Genomic DNA, 18,771 nt, shown 5'->3' with positions numbered 1-18,771 from the left:
TGCCGAGCTCCTGCAGAGCATAAAATGTCTCTTGTGTGGTTCTTCACTTCCTCTTTACAGTGCTTTTAGGATGCTACGTACAAAAAGCTTTTGCAGACTGGGCAAAGTTGTTTTACTCTGGTTTTTGATGCCAGGTCCTCTGCCTGTGCCACACAGCAGGGTAAAAGGAAGCTGCAAGCTTCTATGGGAAACCACAGCACTTGAGTCTGAAGAGTATTTCTCTTGTCTGGGAAGCACAGATGAGAACACTTTCGTATTAGAAGGAAATTTGTTGTTTGAGAGACTTTCTGACTACTTAGGTTTAATGGTTACTGTACTTGTAAATGTTTAATTCCTAGTTTTAAATTGGGATTTTTCTTCTGAGGAAGATCTTCCATAGAAGATGTAGCTGTTTAACAAGTTCTGCATACAGGGGTGTGTAGTTAATGGGTTAAATAGGATACAGACAGACTCAAACTCAGGCAGCTTTGTTCTGACTTAAGCTGCAGTCTAAGCTAAAGCGGTCCCAGATTTACACACGTGCAACTAGTAGGGTGCTTATTAAGAACAATGGATGTGTTGTTGTCTTTTCCCTCAGGTGTGTTCACTTTCAAGTTTCTTGGTGTATTGCTGAGCTAAGCATTTAAAACCTGTATTTTTCAAAGACTTGTCACAAACTTTTTACAGCTCCTCGGAAAACTGCTGCTTAGTTTAAGGGGAAGAGGTTAGGATGAGCAGTGTCATCTAGAGCTATGTAGGCTCTTCTCTGCAGGAGGACCTAGGCCCACCTGACCTTGTTCTGTACTCCCCATACATACCAACCTGAGAGCATGGTCAGTCTATACCCAGCAATAAAAGCTGTCAGTCCAAGAGGTTCCTGTCTCTGCTCATTGCCTGTGTCAGTGGCTGTACATGTAACATGGGTTGGAGATCACTTTTGGTCTTGGGGATACTGCTGAATTGATATGTGTCTTGTAGGACATAACTCTGTACTGCAGTTAGATTTTGCTACAGCCCTTTCCTTAACCATGGAAAATACCACTGGAATTGTGAGACTCCAGTAACTCCCACTGCTCATTCCCTCTATTTTATGACAGAAATGGCGAAGACAGGGTGTTTCAAAATCCTTTCCCTTGTTTAGGTTGTTCGAGTTCAACCCCAGCAAACGGTTGTTGCTGGAATTAATTCCTGTAACAGGAACTACTCCTCAGAGAACCTTTCTTTTCAACAAAAAAAGTCCAATGTTGGCAATTCAATTAAAAGAAATACTAAGGTAGTTCAGAGTAAAGTTGTTGTAATACCAAATGTGGATGACATGTTTATTAACTTGGAATAGTGTTACAGTCTGTAACATGTTTCTTAGTTGATAGTCTCTTAGTTGATAGCTTTAAGTAGTAAATAAGCAGATTAACTGTCAGAGCACGCTTATCCTTCTGGAGTAGTATACTGGATCCTTGAAATGGTGTAAAAATAGTAAACGGAGGATGCCGCAGTCCTAGATGTTCAAGAATGCCTTTATTAAACGGGGCTCTACATCACTTGTACCAGCAGAGGGAGCTATTACCACAGCTTATTTACAGGGCGATGTGTAGAGGTGTGACACCAACTTGCTTGTTTACACAGGTAAGAGTATACTGCAAATTTTAATAGTACGTGCTTTCTTTTGTAGCTGGGAAAAGAAAAAACCTTTGAAATTCTTAATGTGCTGGAGTTTTCCAGGTAAGTTCTCCTCCAATATACTAAATGCAGGGTAACAAGAAAACTGCTTCTGTAAATAATATATTGAGAATAAAAAGATTCATCTGATGCACTAGAAAAGCTGAACTACCCTAATTTTATCCTGCCCCTCCATCTCCTCGTTTCCAATACAGGATTAATACAGAACTTCTTACAAACTGGTGGCAGTCAGCCTGTGAGCATGAAACTCTCCTCTGCTACTCTAGTTCTGTTTGCTTATTTTGAAGAGTTGCTTCCCTGGAAGCGGTGTTCTGTGACTCAGTGCTTTCCTGATGTCTCTTCTCTACTTCAAGAACATGCTTTGGGATTGTACTTTTATAGTGCTTCTATAAATTACTTTGTTTTGAGTACATGGAACTGACAGCTGGAGGGCTTTTTGGTGCCCCTTTTTAAGAACCACTCCAGCGATGAAAACTTAAACCTTGCAAGCCCTCTTAGCTTGTCAGGCTAGTTAGGATGGGCACTGCTTGGTTAGCAAGAAGCTTACTGTGATGATTTGCACCCCTAAATCACTGGAGATGATGAAAGGTGCTTTCTCATTATCAGTTGATGGAGTTCTGTCAGTTTCGATGGTGCTAGTCAGCAGGCATTTATGCTCTTTCTTTTACTTTTACTGTGGCTTAAGCCTTGAAGTCTTGTTCTCTGCTGTCTTTGAGTTGGCTCGTTCAAAGTAGTATGTAAAAACTGGTCAGAGAAGATTTGGGTAGGTAGCTTTTCTTGGGTCCTGGCTTGCTTAGAAGATTATCCTTGACAACTTCCCCTTTTCATTCAGAATGGAGTTACTTAAGCGACTTGTGGGAATATCTAAAAAGGCACTAGTAGAGTCTTCCAGGATTTCTGAAAAGTTGAACAGTACCCTGGTGTCTATAGACAGGAGCAGCTGTAGCCTGCATGCAGTGGAAAAAAGGTGACTTAACGTCTCCCTGTGTGTAGCAACTTCCCACTTGACCCGTGAGGGAGTTACTATAATCAGATTTCTAAAAGTGTATGGAAGTTTCCTAGTGTCATTAGCTTGCTCCAGAAATTCTCGGCGCAGCCAATTGCTGTCCTTCTAGACTTTCTTTAGGAAGCCTCAGATGGGATTGTTTTGTCTGACCACATCTGCCAAGAGCTTACTTTCTTATACATGGCTCTTGAAAAAGAGGCTAGATCTCCGAGAGCAGCTTCAGAGGAGGAAGAAGGTTGCTTGACACAGCGATGTGTTTGTACATAATGGCAAGGAAGGAATGAGGAAGGATGATGCTTCTGAGCATTCCTTTTGCCAGGGAGAAGAATTACATGAAACCACGTGTTCTGAGGGTTCTCCTGGTGCGAGTAGATTTGCTTGTCTCTGCTTTTTATAAGCTGCATATTTCTTCCAGTGGTCCTTTCAAAGGAGAGATTGATAAGTGAAATGCCAAAACAGTTTAAAAAAAGACTTTGCCTACCTTCTTTTGTTAAACATCTCTGTACAGTATGCTATTGTTTATTTAAAAAATATATCCCAGACCTGACTGTCTTGATATGCAGCCCTGCTTAGAGTGTCTGACTTTGTTCTACATAATCCCAGCTATGTAGATCTGATTAGACTAATATAAAAAAAACCTATAGGGAGGCCAAGAGCTCAACTATACCATAATTCCTTTCAATGATATTTCTGTGTTTTTTGAGTTAGGAAGTTCAGTAACTGTCCTTGCCAGTGAATGGTTATTTCAGTGTCTGTTGTGCCTATAATAGTTATGTATTCAGCCTTAATGATTCCATTTCTAGCTTGAGTTCCCAAAACAGTTTTGCTTGAAGAATAAGGAAAAGCTAAGGATAAACGTGATTACCCTTCTTTCAAGAGGATTTTTATGCCATCTTGCTCTTCAAGTTCTTGTTCACCTTTGGTGTGAATCTGGGTTCTGGTTGAGTGCTTGCCCGTGGGAGCCATAGGGCTGAAGCTGGAGATGGGAAACTTAATATTTCTTTTGGGGCATTGTGGGGTCTTAAATTAATACTGTTATCTCACTTGATCTCAGATGCACTAAACACATATGAGAATTCATTGGCTAGAACAGGACTTAATAGTCATCACTGTGACTTATGAAAGCAAGTTGTGTGTGGTTTGTTTTTTTTTTTTTTTTTTTGTAATAGCAACAGGAAGAGAATGTCAGTGATTGTTCGAACTCCAGCAGGACAGCTACGTCTCTACTGCAAAGGGGCTGTAAGTAATTATGCTACCTAATGGAGAGCTAACACTACCAGTTATTTCAACAGCTGTGGCTGATGCTGGCATTTCATGACCTGTTTGCTTTCTGTTTAGGACTAAGTGATTTAAGACATCTGTCACTCCTCTGACTTCTTGCAGGCAGGAAGATTGCTAGCCTTTTTACTACCCAATTGAAATCCTGAAACAAATGGGAGCAGTACCCTTCAATTGAGTAAAGTCAGGATTTCACCCAGCTGTGCACCAGCAGTTCAGGAATTAAACTAAATGCTGTTGTCTGAATCTGCAATACTAAAATCTGTTCAAGTGGTTGGCTCTTGATCTGGCTCCCTTGTGTCTCTACACCTGCTATTTGTCATCATCACTTGCACTGTGTTGTGCTTATGTCTTCACTGACAAGAGCAATAACTTAACAAAGTACAAAGGCTGCAAAACTAGGATTGGCCACAACCAGAGTAGTTATAATTTCAATGGAAAACTAGAGGTGGCTTTTTCCAATGGGGAAAATAACTTCTCACTCCTTTAAGGGTCTGGTTTACTGGAAATTGTCCTGACACATAGGTATAGATGCACTGCTCTATTGCTTCAGTTTAACTACCCTAATTTAGTAAAGATGTGCTGGCTTCATGCTGGTGTGGTAGGAGTGATTTAAGTTCACTGTCATTGTGTGGTATTTCCAAGTTGTATGTCTAATAGGACTGCATGGATTTGCAATTGTTTTGTGGCTCATGCTATGCCAGAGTTCATGTTGTTTTGGAGTGTCGTACGGGAAGGGATGCAGAACAGGAGAGTTTGTAGTAAGATTTCATGCTGTCTTCCATATGAGCAGGCTCAGATGTCTAACAGAGCAAAAGGGTTGTAGTAATTAGTGTAATCTGGTGTTCTGTCTTGTATGTTCTGCTGCATCCACTGCTCAAACTAAGTTTATTGCCTATTCTGCATGAACTCTTCCACATTCTGATCGTAGTCATCTGTCACATCGGTAATAAATTGTATTATATGCCTGCTGATCAGTGACAGTTGTAGGCCTGCTTACTTGGTTTAAGAGTACAAATTTGAGCAAAAGTAGGGTTTCTGTAATTTATATGTGTGTAGCAACTTGTTTTGATAGTTGCAAAAGAAAATCCAGAGACTAGAGAGATGTAGGTGATGGTGCTGTGTTTTGATTGTGGCTATTTTCAGGGCCTTTTCAGTTGCCCTTCTAGTGATGAAGAAAGTTGCTGCAGGAGGAAGGCTATTTCTGGGAGAATTTTGTGGTAGAACCTGATCAGTGTTCTTGCTTCCTGTTGAAGATCAATGGGAATACTTTCTAGTAGGGGTTGCAACAAGCTTTTCTGCATGGGACTACAATGTGTACTGAATAAGACCAGACGGTTATATCCTCTGATATATGTATCTATGATCAATGTATTTCCTTATTAATTCAGAAAGGAGTGTTCTGTGCTGTCCCATAACGGTGACCCCTGCATGGAAAGAGGGGAGGGCAGAGTGTACTTATGTCCCCATTATTTAAAATGGATGCAGTATCTCTCCCACTGAGCTCTGTCCAGATTACTTAAACCAGAGTCCCTAAAACCCGAATGTATTACTTGTGTATATAGTCTTTGGGTTCTGATATTACCAAGTCCACTCAGGTTACTTCACTTGAGCTTGTAAATACACAAATGGAAACTTTTTATGTAGACTTACTCTGTTGTAATGAATTTGGTTTTAATAGGATAATGTCATTTTTGAGAGGCTTTCAAAGGATTCCCAGTATATGGAACAAACACTGTGCCATCTTGAATACTTCGCAACAGAAGGTAAGAGAAACATCAGGTCATGAGAATTCAGTTTATCAAATTACTTGCAGTGTTCTGCACTGTCTGCATTACCAAATAAGACTGTATGAAGGTAAATTAAGATGTGGTGCATAATCAGTCAATTAACAACTCTAGGGCAGCTTCAAGCCTAAGGAAGTTTGTGCCCCGCTTCTGTATGATTTTAGTAGGGAAGTGGAATTTAGACAGAAAAGATAGGGTTCTGTGTGCCCATGGTGAAGGGAAAGGGTGTGAGTTGTGGTGCCCAGAGTACTGCAATTACATTGGTGTTAGAGGTGGGTTTATCAGTGCAAAAGTCAGATGACAAGAGTCCCTGGTTTTATGAGGCAGAGTGATAACCTGAACGTGCTGAGAATCCTGGAAGACCAAGACATCAAAGATGATCTGAAACTGTCTGTAAGGCTTTTGACTGATCTAACACCTCTGTTCACAGGGAAGTACTTGCCTTTGTTCCCTCTTCTGCAGTAGCATAAGATATTTGTATTATAGTAAAGCCGTGAACCAGTGGCTTTCTTCCTAAATCTGAAAATATATTCAGCTTCTGGGAAAAAAAACCACAAACCAAAACAACAACAAAAACCCCACTCCAACAAAACTACTCTTTTTGCAGGCTACCACATTCGTGGTAATTAAACTCTTGTGTTCTGTGGCACACGCTCCTTTCTGCTTAACTTGTGCCGGGAGGGGTGTGGGGAAATCCATACTTGTGTATGTTAACGTTTTTTCAGTGGTCTAACAATATAGTTTTCTGACTTCATGGGCCCTGTTCTCTTCTGTGCATGTGACTCCCGTTATTAATGCGAGTTACGTGCATACACCGAAGAAAGAAACGGTCTAAAAGGCAACGTGGGCTGTGCAGTATGTTTGACAAAGTAATACCTTTAATCACAATAGGTAGGCAGTTCTTTCATTTGATCTTTTTGATACAATACTTGAAACCCAAACTTGCTTTCATATTTAAACTAAAAAAAGATGACACTTTTATTGCTCCGGTATGACTAGATTGCAATACTGAAAATGAAGAAGTTTGTGATCATTAGGGTATCTTGATTTTCAGCAACATTGTAACCTAAATGAGCCAGACCTTTGTTCTACATTTGTGAAAACAGAAATGCTTTAAAATTGTACAGGGAGATTTTCTGGAATCCAGAGCTTTAACAGTGTGCATTCAAAGCTTCTGTTGATCCAGTGACATATTTAGAATTTAGCATTCGTTAGCTAATTCATAACATCAATGATTTGCTGATACTCAGTGTAGTTTTACTGTGTCTAATGGCTGTTTTTTGTAGGTCTGAGGACTTTGTGCATTGCTTATGCGGATCTGTCAGAAAACTCTTACAGGGAGTGGCTGAATGTCTACAATGAAAGCAGTACGGTTCTGAAAGATAGAACTCAGAAGCTGGAGGAATGCTATGAGATCATTGAAAAGGTAAGACACACTTTTTTGATGACCAGATACAGAATCCCTTACATGTGTCTCTTCCCATGGAGTTTGGGCTTTGTACAGTAAAACAAAGTGTTCATTTCATTCACGAGAAACTGAAAAAGTAGTTGTAGATGACAACCTGCTCAGTCCATAGACCTCTCAAGTTTTAATGCAGAAATCTGAGACAAACTTGCATATAAAAGGTCGTTGCTACTTACAAACACTTCTTGCATTCTTTGTGTCGTGCTCCCTTGTGTAAGGTTGATGTAACTTAAATGTATAAAACAGTGTATCTCAACAAGTTCCCATAGTACTAACATATTAAGAGAAATTTATTCCTTCTTATACGGCACTCACAGTTCAAGTTTTCTGAAGGCTGTTCTAGACATTGTAGAAAAAACAAACTGCTCACTGAGGCCTCTAGTCACATGGACTGAAAAAAGGTGAAAAACTGCCCTCCATGTGAACTGCAGAACTCATAATTCTGGAAGGGGAAAGTAGATATCCAAGAACCAGTGTGAAACTGTAGTTCCACACTAAATGAAATATTAAAATGTCAACAGTAGGGGCCGGTATTTCTTTGATACTTGTTGGTCTTGCTGCTTTGGGTGATGCTGGTAATCGCTCTTCTCACCTACACTTGCTCATGCTCTTTTCCCTTGCTCCAGTTATTTCACTCTGATTTTATTTAGTGCTTTCTTTAAAACAGTCTTTCAATTCCAGTTTCTTTATTAATAAATACTAACAATGCAACTGAAGTTCTGGAGCACTGTTGGTTATTTAAGTTAGTTGGGGCAGAAGACAAAAGGAGGTAAAAACTAGGATGGGAGCAACTTTAACAGGATACAGAAAAACTCCAAGAACTCTTTGATAACTAAAGATGGGTGTTGCTTTTCAAGCTAATGCTTGAAGTTGTCTTTTGTGTTGGTTGGTCAGTAACAGTGCAGTTACTTAATCATTGATTCTGTAGGTTTGCATAGTTCTTTTCAGCGTTCTGCTTCCTCTGCTGTTCTGTTTTTACTGAGGTGAGGAAGTAGCATGACTTGATTCTCTTACTTCCCAAAATGTTTTCTCAAACCTTAGATAATTTTTGGCCATCTGCCTTCTGTCTCTTTTTACATTTTACTATCTTGAAAAAAGGGGACTTGAGTGGGTTGTAGAATTGTGGTTTCGGATTTAGTGGCATGTTGGTAGGAAATATCCACTGTATTCTGTTCTCCTTAATGTTTGCTTGCTGGTCATACCAAGGAGCAGGAACTGCACTCAACTTTTTTCTTAGATGTGGTATTTCCCAGGTTAAACTCTGGTCTATAGGCACTTCTTTGCAGATAATAAACTTGCTTGTGGCTGTAACAGAAAATATAATATATTTTAACAGGCCAATTTTGTTTCACTTGAGCCTTCCATGAAAAAAACAATAAGAAGAGTGGGAGAGCTGCTTTGTCAGTCTGAAGGTTGAGGTCACTGGATCATAGTACTGGTGTACATGTGGAAAAAAACTTGAGGTGGCTTCCTTCCCTGCCTGTGCACCAGCTGAGAGGGCTTCAGCAGGCGCAATAGTAACTCAGTAGCATGGCCATGCTGAATCCAGTGCTGTTGTGTTTAACTGCTTAACAAGTGATTTTGGGAATGAAAGATCATCTGTGATAGTACACTTGGATTGCATTTGTAACATTCAAACGTTAGCATCAGTAGGACTAATGTTTCATCAGGAGGCCATAGGGCGCTAAAGCAAATGACTTGGTTGCATTGATCTACTGCCTTTACCAGCTGAATATCTTGTAACAAAACTTAAACTTTGTCCAGACCTGTAACTAATGCCAGCTTACACCTGTATGAATCACAACTTCCCTTTGTTAATTATGCATGCATAGACAGATACAAGCAGGAGCTGTTCTAATGCCCTCTTCACAGAATGGTCTGGGTTGGAAGGGACCTTCCAGATCACCTAGTCCCACCCCCCCCCGCCATGGGCAGGGACACCTCCCACCAGACCAGGCTGCTCACAGCCCCATCCAGCCTGGCCTTGAGCACTGCCAGGGATGGGGCAGCCACAGCTGCTCTGGGCAACCTGTGCCAGGGCCTCAAGGCCCTTGTTGTAATAAAAATTCTTCCTTTATAACCAATATAAACCTATTCTCTTTGAGCTAACAACCATTTCCCCTTCTCGTGCCACTGCAGGCCTTAGTAAACGGTCTTTCTCTAGCTTTCTTGTAAGCCCCCTTTTATATGTAGAAGGGCCACAATAAGGTTCCCTGGAGCCTTGTCTTATCCAGGCTGGACAATACCAGCGGTCCTAACTACTTCTGTTCAATTCATCTGTTCTCACTTGTTTTGAATCATTATAATTCCAACAAAGAATAGAAGCTGTTACTTTTTCAGTGCAAGTTCTGAAATGATACAGTATGACTAAACTTAATTTATATAAAGATATTAAAGTTAAAATAAATTTATGTATAGTCTAAAAAAATCATTAAAATGTTTTTGAATTTAACATCTTCTGAGTAGATGGTGCCTTTTGACAGGGTGTATTTCTTAGGTATTTTTGTCTGCCTGACCTTTTTTTGTTTCTGTAATGCGGCCAAATCTTTTCAAGCAGTTGTTTTAAAATTGCCTAAGAATATGACTGATTCTGTAGTATTAAATTTGTTGTATGAGACATGTTTTTCTGGCAGACATGTCTATGTAGACTAGAGATACTTGGACTGATTAATGTTCATACCACTTGTATTACATAAATGTAGTGATTATATCCATAAATAGTTGAAATAATTTTTGCTTTGAGTGATTGTATCCAGTCTGTATGTACACTTCATGGGAGAGAGATTAGTTTAAATGATGTGATGCCAGGTGACTTGCATTTTGTGAGCTTAAGAAACATATAAACTGTAACTGCTCATGTTGCTATGGTTTACTGAATGCTCTAGTACATTCATTCATCCATAGGCTAGCTTTGGAGTTGTATAACGTGAATTAATGGATCTTGAAACACTGTCATCTTTCTGATCAGAAACACTCTCTTCCATTTGGTACCTCTTGAAATGTGAATTGTATGCAGAAGAAGTAGAATAGGCACACCAAAAACTTACTGTAGTGTATATTGCTTGTCAAAATGCTGTATTGGCAATGAAATGCAACATGCTGTCTTTAATTCCTTTTTGACTGTGTTCCAAACAGAGGTTTATCTTAAGAAAACAATCCTTCAAATTCTTTTTTCCAGGACTTACTGCTTCTTGGAGCTACAGCCATTGAAGATCGCCTGCAAGCAGGTGTTCCAGAAACAATAGCCACACTAATGAAGGCAGAAATTAAGATATGGATTCTGACTGGTGACAAACAGGAAACAGCTCTCAATATAGGTATCAGTCTCTGGTTACTCTTAATGTGTTCAGTATGTAGCAGGTTACATGCTAGATCTGCTGTGTGGGGTTTTAAAGTAAATCAGGCCTGCTTCTTACAGAACGGTTCTTTCATAGCAGGCAGGCATGTGGTAGCCTTCACTTTGGAGGACATGGGGTCTTGGAGTAAAGTCTTTACTCTGTCAGGCTAAGTTCAGGTGTTCTTTTAAGGCAAAAGGGAATGCTGCTGCGCTTGGTTAAGTGCAATTCTTTTTCGTGCTGAGAGAAGTACTTCTGTGTTCTTAGAAAACCAGAGAGTTCAATCAGACTCATCTTTCAGTCATACTGTGCATTATATCAAACTATTTTACAGCTTTTTTTCTGTTCTTACTGACTTCCTTTAGTTCTAGACTTTCACGCAGTTTGGGATATGATGTGAAATATGGTAATACAAAGCATATAGTTTACAACTTCTTGCAGAACTTCTCTGTGAAAGTACAGGTGAATAACTGCTCCTGCTGTCACCTTATGGCACGTTTGTTGGTCAAGTAAGTTGTGCTTGTTAGTAGAAGTGTGTTGCTGCTATTGAGTGTATGGATAGAGTTTAATATGGGTTCTTTTATCGAGGCAGAACATGGATATCTTTGTCTCAAGCTTGTTGATGCATCTTAACTTGTAAACTAAGCTCTTTGTAATGCAAAATAAAATATCTTGCAGTGATGTGAAAAACACACAAACAGGTGTGCTTGGGTACTGATATAATAGAACGGTAACCTACTTAAGACATAGGTATTTTATCTGGTTACCTGTTTTTGCAGTATAAAACAGGAGAGTTTTTAGTGCTGTAAGTTTAGGTTTGCTATTGGGAGCAGCCCTTAAACATCACATTGACTTTTAGGGCGTAAATGTATCTGATAAAGCAGTCTGTATACCCAACTCCATTTGTTACTTGTCAAATACAATTTTACAGTAAGGCAGAGCTGAACTGAAGGTGCACACTGTAATTTCAGTCCTGTAGCAGCTAGATGTTGTGCTCTGTAACACGCTATCATGTAGGCTTGCATTGAATATGCCACATGAGTAGGTCTATTCAAAACTCAAATCCTTAAGGCTTTTTTTCACTGTGGATGCTTGTAAGGTGGGCAGCCTGGGTGGTAATGCCTTGTGCTGTCACAGAATGCTGCTGCGCTTGAAATGCGGATTTGTGAGCTGTGCCTACGCTGCCATTATGCCATAGCCCTTCACACACCATTAGTAGCCTCCTAGGAGAGTGGCTATCCAGGTCTTAATTGAGTACTAGAGACTTAATAAAGGAACAGGTCCTGATATAAGCACACCCCTGCTACGACATCATCTGTCTCCCAAATAGAGTATCCTTGGAAACAGTGCCAAGATGCTCTTGTGATAGTTTTTGATGGTTTTTCTCAGTGTAACTCATAAATATGCCTGGAGATGGAAAGAGGCAGAGTGGCACTCTAGTGACCTGACATCTCTTAGAGTGACACATTTTGTTTCTTCTGTCTAGAAAGCTCTGCTTATCTGCCCTGTCTCTAGTGTGTCTATGTAAAGTGCCATCCACAATTGCATTCAGGTTTGCAGATTAGTCTGTTCAGATGTATTAGGTGTAGCTTAAGGGGATCCTTAACAGCATAGGTTGCTTTCTGTTGAAGGAGCTATTTCTTCAGTCATCTCAAGATCATGTTGACCTAAAGATTCTCTAACTATAGGGAGAATGTGACCCGTGAAGCTTTTCATACGTAGAACTGCATGCAGATGCATCTGGGTGTATTTCAGGCTCCTCTTGGCAGAACTGTGATGGTCTGTAACTGAGCTTACATTACCTTTAGCAAAACTTGGGGCATTTGCTATTTTTATCTGGTTTTTAAGTTTTTCTGTTTTGATTGGTGTAGTGGAATTCCAGAATGTAGTCTTAACTGGCTAGAATTTCTGCTTACTTGCCAAAACTGAATCAAGTTCCATGTATTTCTATGTTGAATCTGGTACCAAGAGATGAAATAACTTGAATTGATAAGACATCCCCTTATTCCTAATAAAATTTTATGTAGACAGTGGATTTAAATGCTAGTGATCTGGTTTGAATCACTATCTGCACATTTTGCTTTCTTTAAAAGTAGTAGTCAGCTTGAGGAGGGAAGTATCATCCTCTGACAAATTAAAAAAAAAAAAGGCGCTACAGATATGTGCATAAATACCTGACATAAGTGATATACTGACAGCAGCTAGCCTGAACACAAGTAAATTTGCTTTACACCAATTGCTTATTCTGAAGGCTGTGAAGGAGACTAACTTCTAGCTTGTCTCTAAAATTTTTTGTATTTATGGTAGCAACTCGTAAGGGAGACACTTATTCTTTTCAACTTCTAAATTATCACTTTTAGCGTACAATTTTGTAGTAAAACTCAAACTTAATTAGCTTCATGTTCAAGTGGGCTTGAAAGTAAAATATGTGGCAGTCTTCCAGTTGTATGTAACCTATTAAAAATGTAATAAACATAAAATTTAAAACACAGTCCACATGTACACTTTATGCTTCCAGTGCAAATGTGCTATCTGGGGACTAAAAACTATTTTCATGCTCTCATTGTGTGTGAAGGTTATGCTTATGTATTCTTGCTTGCTGTATGGATATGCATATGTGTCGAGGTATATTTGAGCTCTTAGCAGCTGCCCCAAGGAGTTGGAGTGCTTTGTTCTTCTAACTTCATATTGATTTAGTGGCCTTCAGAATTTGTATGTCTGTCTCTTGCTTTCTCAACTTCTCTGAAGAATAATGATTGACTTTGCTGTGGGGTGATTGTATGCCTTCCACTGAGCCATGTGCCAGCTGATAGTTCAGCAGGTGAGGAGGGTGTTCCTGATGATGAGCTTTAAATACTGATCAACCATTTGAACTTTCTACCTATAGAAAATATGAGTACCAGGTTTAGAAATGTCTCTGAGTGTGACATATGGTCTTCGGTTTTTATCAGCTGAAACTATACTTACTGTCTGCAAACTGTTTTAAGAGAAGGATAAGACTACAAGAACACTGTTAAACCTTCTAGAACTATCTCCAGACTCTGGACTTTTCTTGCCTTTCAACGGGGCAAAAAACCCCCATGACGGATCTCTCTTTACTACCATCCTGGTGCTCAGCAGCCTCCCAGAAAATCAGTATTGATGTATTTCCAGACAGTTAATGATTGTTTTCTGGGAATGGGAACTTGGTGTTTACTGAACTGCATCTCTCCCTTCAACAAGGAACCAATCTCTACAGTTGAGCTGAAGTGCTCTCACTGTATGTATTCATAGCTGTGAGCACTGCCTTCAAGTCATAGAACCATAGAAGGGTTTAGGTAGGAAGGGACCTTTGAGCATCTGGCCCAATCCTCCTGCCATGGGCAGGGACATCTTTACTAGACCAGGTTGCTCAAAGCCCCATGCAACCTGGCCTTGAATGCTTCTAGGGATGGGGCATCCACCAGTCTCACCACCACATCATAATTTTTTTTCCTTATTTCCAGTCTAAACATATCCTCTTTCAGTTAAAACCCATTGCCCCTTGACTTGCCACTACAGGTCTTGGTGAAGTCTTTCTCAGGCTTCCTTATAAGCCCCCTTTATATACTGAAGGCTCTCCCCAGAGTCTCCTTTTTCCAGGCTGGACAACTTGAACTCTTTGCCTTTTTGCATAGGAAACGTGTTCCAGCCCTCTGATTGCTTTTGTGGCCCTCCTGGACCTGCTCTAACAGGTCCGTGTCTGTCTTGTGCTGGGGGCCCCAGAGCTGGATGCAGCACCCCCGGTGGGGTCTAAGGTCCAACCAATCATAGAATCATTTAGGTTGGAAAAGACCTTTAGGATTATCAGATCCAACTGGTAACCCAGGACTACAAAGTCCACCACTAAACCATGCCTCTAAGCACCACTTCTGCATGGTTTTTTTTAAATGCTTCCAGGGATGGTGATTAAACCACCTCCCTGGGCAGCCAAGTTCCAATGCTTGACCACCCTTTTGGTGAATAGTTTTTTCTGAATATCCAATCTAAACTTCCCATGGCACAACTTGCGGCTGCTTTGTCTTGTCTCTTTCATCTACCAGCATCCCCAGGCACTTAAGTAGAGCTGCTCTGAATCTGTTCATCACCCAGTTGGTACTGATATTTGGGATTGCTGCAGCATAGATGTAGAACCTTGCACTTGGTCTTGCTGAACTTCATGAGATTGTCATGGGCCTGCTCTTTGAGCCTGTCAAGGTCCCTCTGGATGGCATCCCTTCCCTCTAGCATATCAACTACACCATTCAGCTTGGTGTGGTTTGCAGACTTGCTGAGAGTGCGCTCAATCCTACTGTCACTGGAGAAGATATTAAATGGTATTGGTCCCAGGACTGACCCCTAAGGGAGACTTAATGGTTTCCACTTGGACATGGAGCTGTTGACTGTAACTCCTTGGATGCAGCCATCCAGCTAATACCTTACACATCTGAGAGTTCATCTGTCAAACCCATATCTTTCCAATTTAGAGGTGAGAATACTTCATTTAAATGGAAAAATAATAATAAATCATAGCTCAACATTAAGAGAGCTGAAGCATACTTGTATCCCTGTGTGAAGTTTGAGCAGGGCCATATGTGCCCTTTCTAAACAAAAAAAATAATCATTCTTGCTGCAGATGCTGGATTCTGGTATGCCTGCAGAATGAATGTGCCTGTGTACTATAGCCTTGAACTCAGATTCAAGCAATCTTTTTTTTTCCAGGACATTTGAAGGGAAATCAGCCCTAATAATATCTGATATATCTGCCTCATGGACTTTTAGTTAGACTTTTAAAGAGCTAGACAGCAAATTACAGGTGTGGATTGACATTTTATACCTGGCTTTGAACCAGCAGTTGATCTTGCTTTAGTGGAAAGCATTGACAAAAATAGGCCATGATCTTAGAGATTGTATTTTTTGTTTGCCATTTTAGTACTGCCAATAATAACTATTCTTAATACTAGTATAAAACTTTAAGATAAGACTTCAGATGTCACTTGTTACAGTTACCAGTTTGTTTTATGGTAGCACTAGATTTTAACATCTTCATAGTCCTGAAATTTTATGTAGTATATAGATCTCCTATAAATCTGTTTTAGGCTTGATTATATCATCCTACTCCAATCTTTCCTTTGTGCTTAATGTGTTGACAAGACGCAAAATTGCAGGATCAGTTCTTCTGATTCCATGACTTCCAAGATGCACAGCAGAGCAACTCTCTTTTCCACAGTTGGTTTTTTTTCAGCTTTACTTGTCAAGTGGCATTGTGCTGGTCTTGAAAGAGGTAAAGTGAAACTGTGTAGTGGTTTAGAAATTACAGCTTGCTATTGCAACTGCTGTTCCAATCAAATACTACTAGAAAATTCTTTTGAATTAGTTATACTGAATTTTTAACAGCCTACTGTGCAAGGCTTATTGCCATTCCCTGGGGAAAGAATAACCCTGACATGGAAGGAAGTGCTTAAGTTATTAATATACTCTTTTTCTCCTCAGTAAAAATAAGAAAGTGGTTCTTCAACCTGGGACTAAATTTCAAAAAAGGCAAACTGACTTTTTTCGAAGTTAGTGTTTTGTTTATACCTGCTGAAGCTTCATTACTCAGTTCTGTACTACCACCTAAGTACTTCTTCACAGGCAGTGGAGATGATCTGCAAAGCTTTACTGATGTAGGCTGTGTGTTGTTAGAATGTATTTCATCCTTTTCCCATCAGGTATACGTGCAAGTTCAATGTTGTTCTGTATTGTTCTCTAAAGCAGAAAGTAAATCTTACCTTTTAACATAAATAAGATGAAAATACATCTGCAAGGTTGCACCTGATATTGCACACAGCTGTGAAAATGCAAGAGAAACAAAGCTTTTGCAGGTAATCAAACCTGCTGCCTGAAAGCACCTGGCTATGTGATGCCTTCCACAAAGGAAGATGAGGGATTTGTTTTCTTGACAGCAGTTGTTCATGTTCCAGGCAGGTTAACACTGGATTACACCTACAAAACTGGCCCAATTAGAAAAATTCTGTAGCCTGAGGAAAAGATTTGCATTGCAATTGATGAGCCAGTATGGCCTTCCTAAGAAACAAAGAATTCCACAGAAAATAAATTCATGCCTGAGTTGTTCTTTTGCACTTATGAGGTATGGGGACTCTAAATCTCTTTATATTGACTATGCTGTGCTGCTTTTGAACCTGTTGGCAGTGGTTCATCACTGGGATACTACTCTTAGACAGCAGTAGTCTCCAGTCTCCATTTAAGAGAAGTAAGACTTCCTGAGACCTCTTTTTATTTGACAGCAGTTTTTAAACTTGATGTGATTGGTTTCTATACAAAAGCACATTAGAAATATAAAATAATTCTATTGTATTTCCTTTTCCTGTGTAACTTAGATGAGCATTAAAAGGCATACGCCTCAAAATAGATGAGTTCTCTACTGTTTCACAAAGCTACCTGATTGTGCCAATCCCAAGGGAACCTGTATGAACTTTTAGGATAGTGCAATGGGATCAGTCTGATGTGAGTTTGTGTTTCTCTCCTGCCATTAATATGAGCTAGAATTAAACTGTTAATTCTGTAAACGCAAAGTATATATATCCTGGATACGACTTTGTCTCGTGTTGGTGACAATCATGTAGCAGAGGAGCTGTCACTTCAGTGTCATTGAGTGGTACTGCAGTCACTGGCTTTTACTATTGCAAATATAAGAGGTGTTTTTTTCTGTCCTGATAATTTCTGCTTTGAGTTTTGCTGTCGAGGCGAATGGACAGAACTGCCTTCAGAGTGCTGCACTGGACTATGGCAACTTGCTCTTGTTCTTTCATGCCTTAGTCCTACACTAAGAATAATCTAGTGCAGTTACCTGATGGCTATAAAAGTCCGCTGGGGATTTGTGTGTCATTGATTAGTAGTTCTGCTGAAGCTTAGGACCTTCCCCACTAAACTCTGAGGAGTAAAAAATGCTCATGTAACCCAGGTGTGGGCTAAGGGGATTAAATAGCATGGACTAATTTAGTGTGTGCTTCCAGTCATGTGGCATAACTGCAGCTGTGCATTCAGATCTGTTCCTGTTGTGTTGAAGGTGACACTGCCTTCATGTAGATAAAGTTTAGGTACAAAAATACTTAACTTTACTGTAGGGCTATAGACTGTATTTATTGCATCCAGTTCATATGGTGTTTTCTTTGGTTAAAACATCTCAAGTGGAGTATTGGAAATGCAGATAAAATGCAGCCTGTGTTGCTAGTAAAGTTGTCAAGTTGGAATGTGTCCTTATACACCAATGTTTCCAGTAGCCTGCCTGGTAGGAGTAACTGCTCAAAAACTAATCTGGCTTATAGGTGCTCATCTTAATGTTTAACTAAACCTTAAATAATCTTTTGAGAAGTAAATCCTTGTGTGTTTTGTTGTTTTCTTGCAGGATACTCTTGCAGACTCATTTCACAGAGTATGTCTCTCATCCTGGTCAATGAGGATTCGCTAGACGTAAGTAAGCTAATACTGGGACAATTCTTTGCAGAAGGAGGTGTGAACAAAAGGAAAGCTGTTAAATAAAATGACAAAGTTCATCTCTTTCCTTTAAGGTAGTAAGATAAAAAAATCATGCTAAAACAGGAGTGGGTTGTGCAAAATGTACTCTTGAGGTATCCAGTCACAAGTTGTACAGATCAAACTATAGTCTCAGAACAAGGAAGTAATTAGCTCCAATGGTTTAATTCTGCTGCAAACTGTTGAAACCTGCAGTATGCCATCAGGAATATAATTGGGTTTTAAGGTATAGATGTAGGAGTATGAAGAAAGAAAACAAAGTTAAAAGACTCATTTCAACTTAATAAGCTATCTTCAGCATTGCATAGAACAGCTGTAACCAACCTTAACATCTGAGAGCAAGCTGCATTGTGAAGTTACCTATGTACTGCTTTTGGGACCTAAAAATGGGATCAGAATTTGCCTGTGATTGGTTGCCATGCTCCTTGAGTATGTGCAAAAATTCACTAGAAAAATCTTGAGTTTGTATGTGAAACTTCCCAAAGGTAGCTTTTCCAGTTTGCCTGTCTCAACATCTGTATTGGCATTTGATATCACTTGAATATCTGATTGCTATTAAAGGTATTTGTAGGATAGATGAAAAGATATGTAATGAGCAGTATCTGGTATGTGCATTTAAAGTTGGCAATTCATCTGGCTTCACCAGATGGGAGATGCAAAGCCTGTATCTGAGTATGGAAGGAGTTGCTGGATATTTGGAGATCTGGTGGA

The 18,771-nt window shown here is 39.8% G+C and overlaps 1 protein-coding gene across 4 annotated transcripts in view; it reads left to right on the top strand.

The window, feature by feature from the left end:
- ATP8A2 (ATPase phospholipid transporting 8A2) overlaps positions 1-18,771 on the top strand; it is a 349,977-nt gene that overhangs the window by 88,490 nt on the left and 242,716 nt on the right. For all 4 annotated transcript variants that reach the window (XM_055702611.1, XM_055702612.1, XM_055702613.1 and 1 more), the window contains 6 exons: positions 1,649-1,698; positions 3,832-3,901; positions 5,622-5,706; positions 7,014-7,153; positions 10,371-10,509; positions 17,933-17,997. In XM_055702611.1, the coding sequence (XP_055558586.1) occupies positions 1,649-1,698; positions 3,832-3,901; positions 5,622-5,706; positions 7,014-7,153; positions 10,371-10,509; positions 17,933-17,997 (549 nt within the window). The remainder of the gene's footprint in view (positions 1-1,648; positions 1,699-3,831; positions 3,902-5,621; positions 5,707-7,013; positions 7,154-10,370; positions 10,510-17,932; positions 17,998-18,771) is intronic.

This window comes from Falco cherrug, chromosome 2 (genome assembly GCF_023634085.1).
Source record: "Falco cherrug isolate bFalChe1 chromosome 2, bFalChe1.pri, whole genome shotgun sequence".
Classification (NCBI taxonomy): Eukaryota; Metazoa; Chordata; class Aves; order Falconiformes; family Falconidae; genus Falco; species Falco cherrug.
This window is presented reverse-complemented; position numbering and strand designations above follow the sequence as displayed.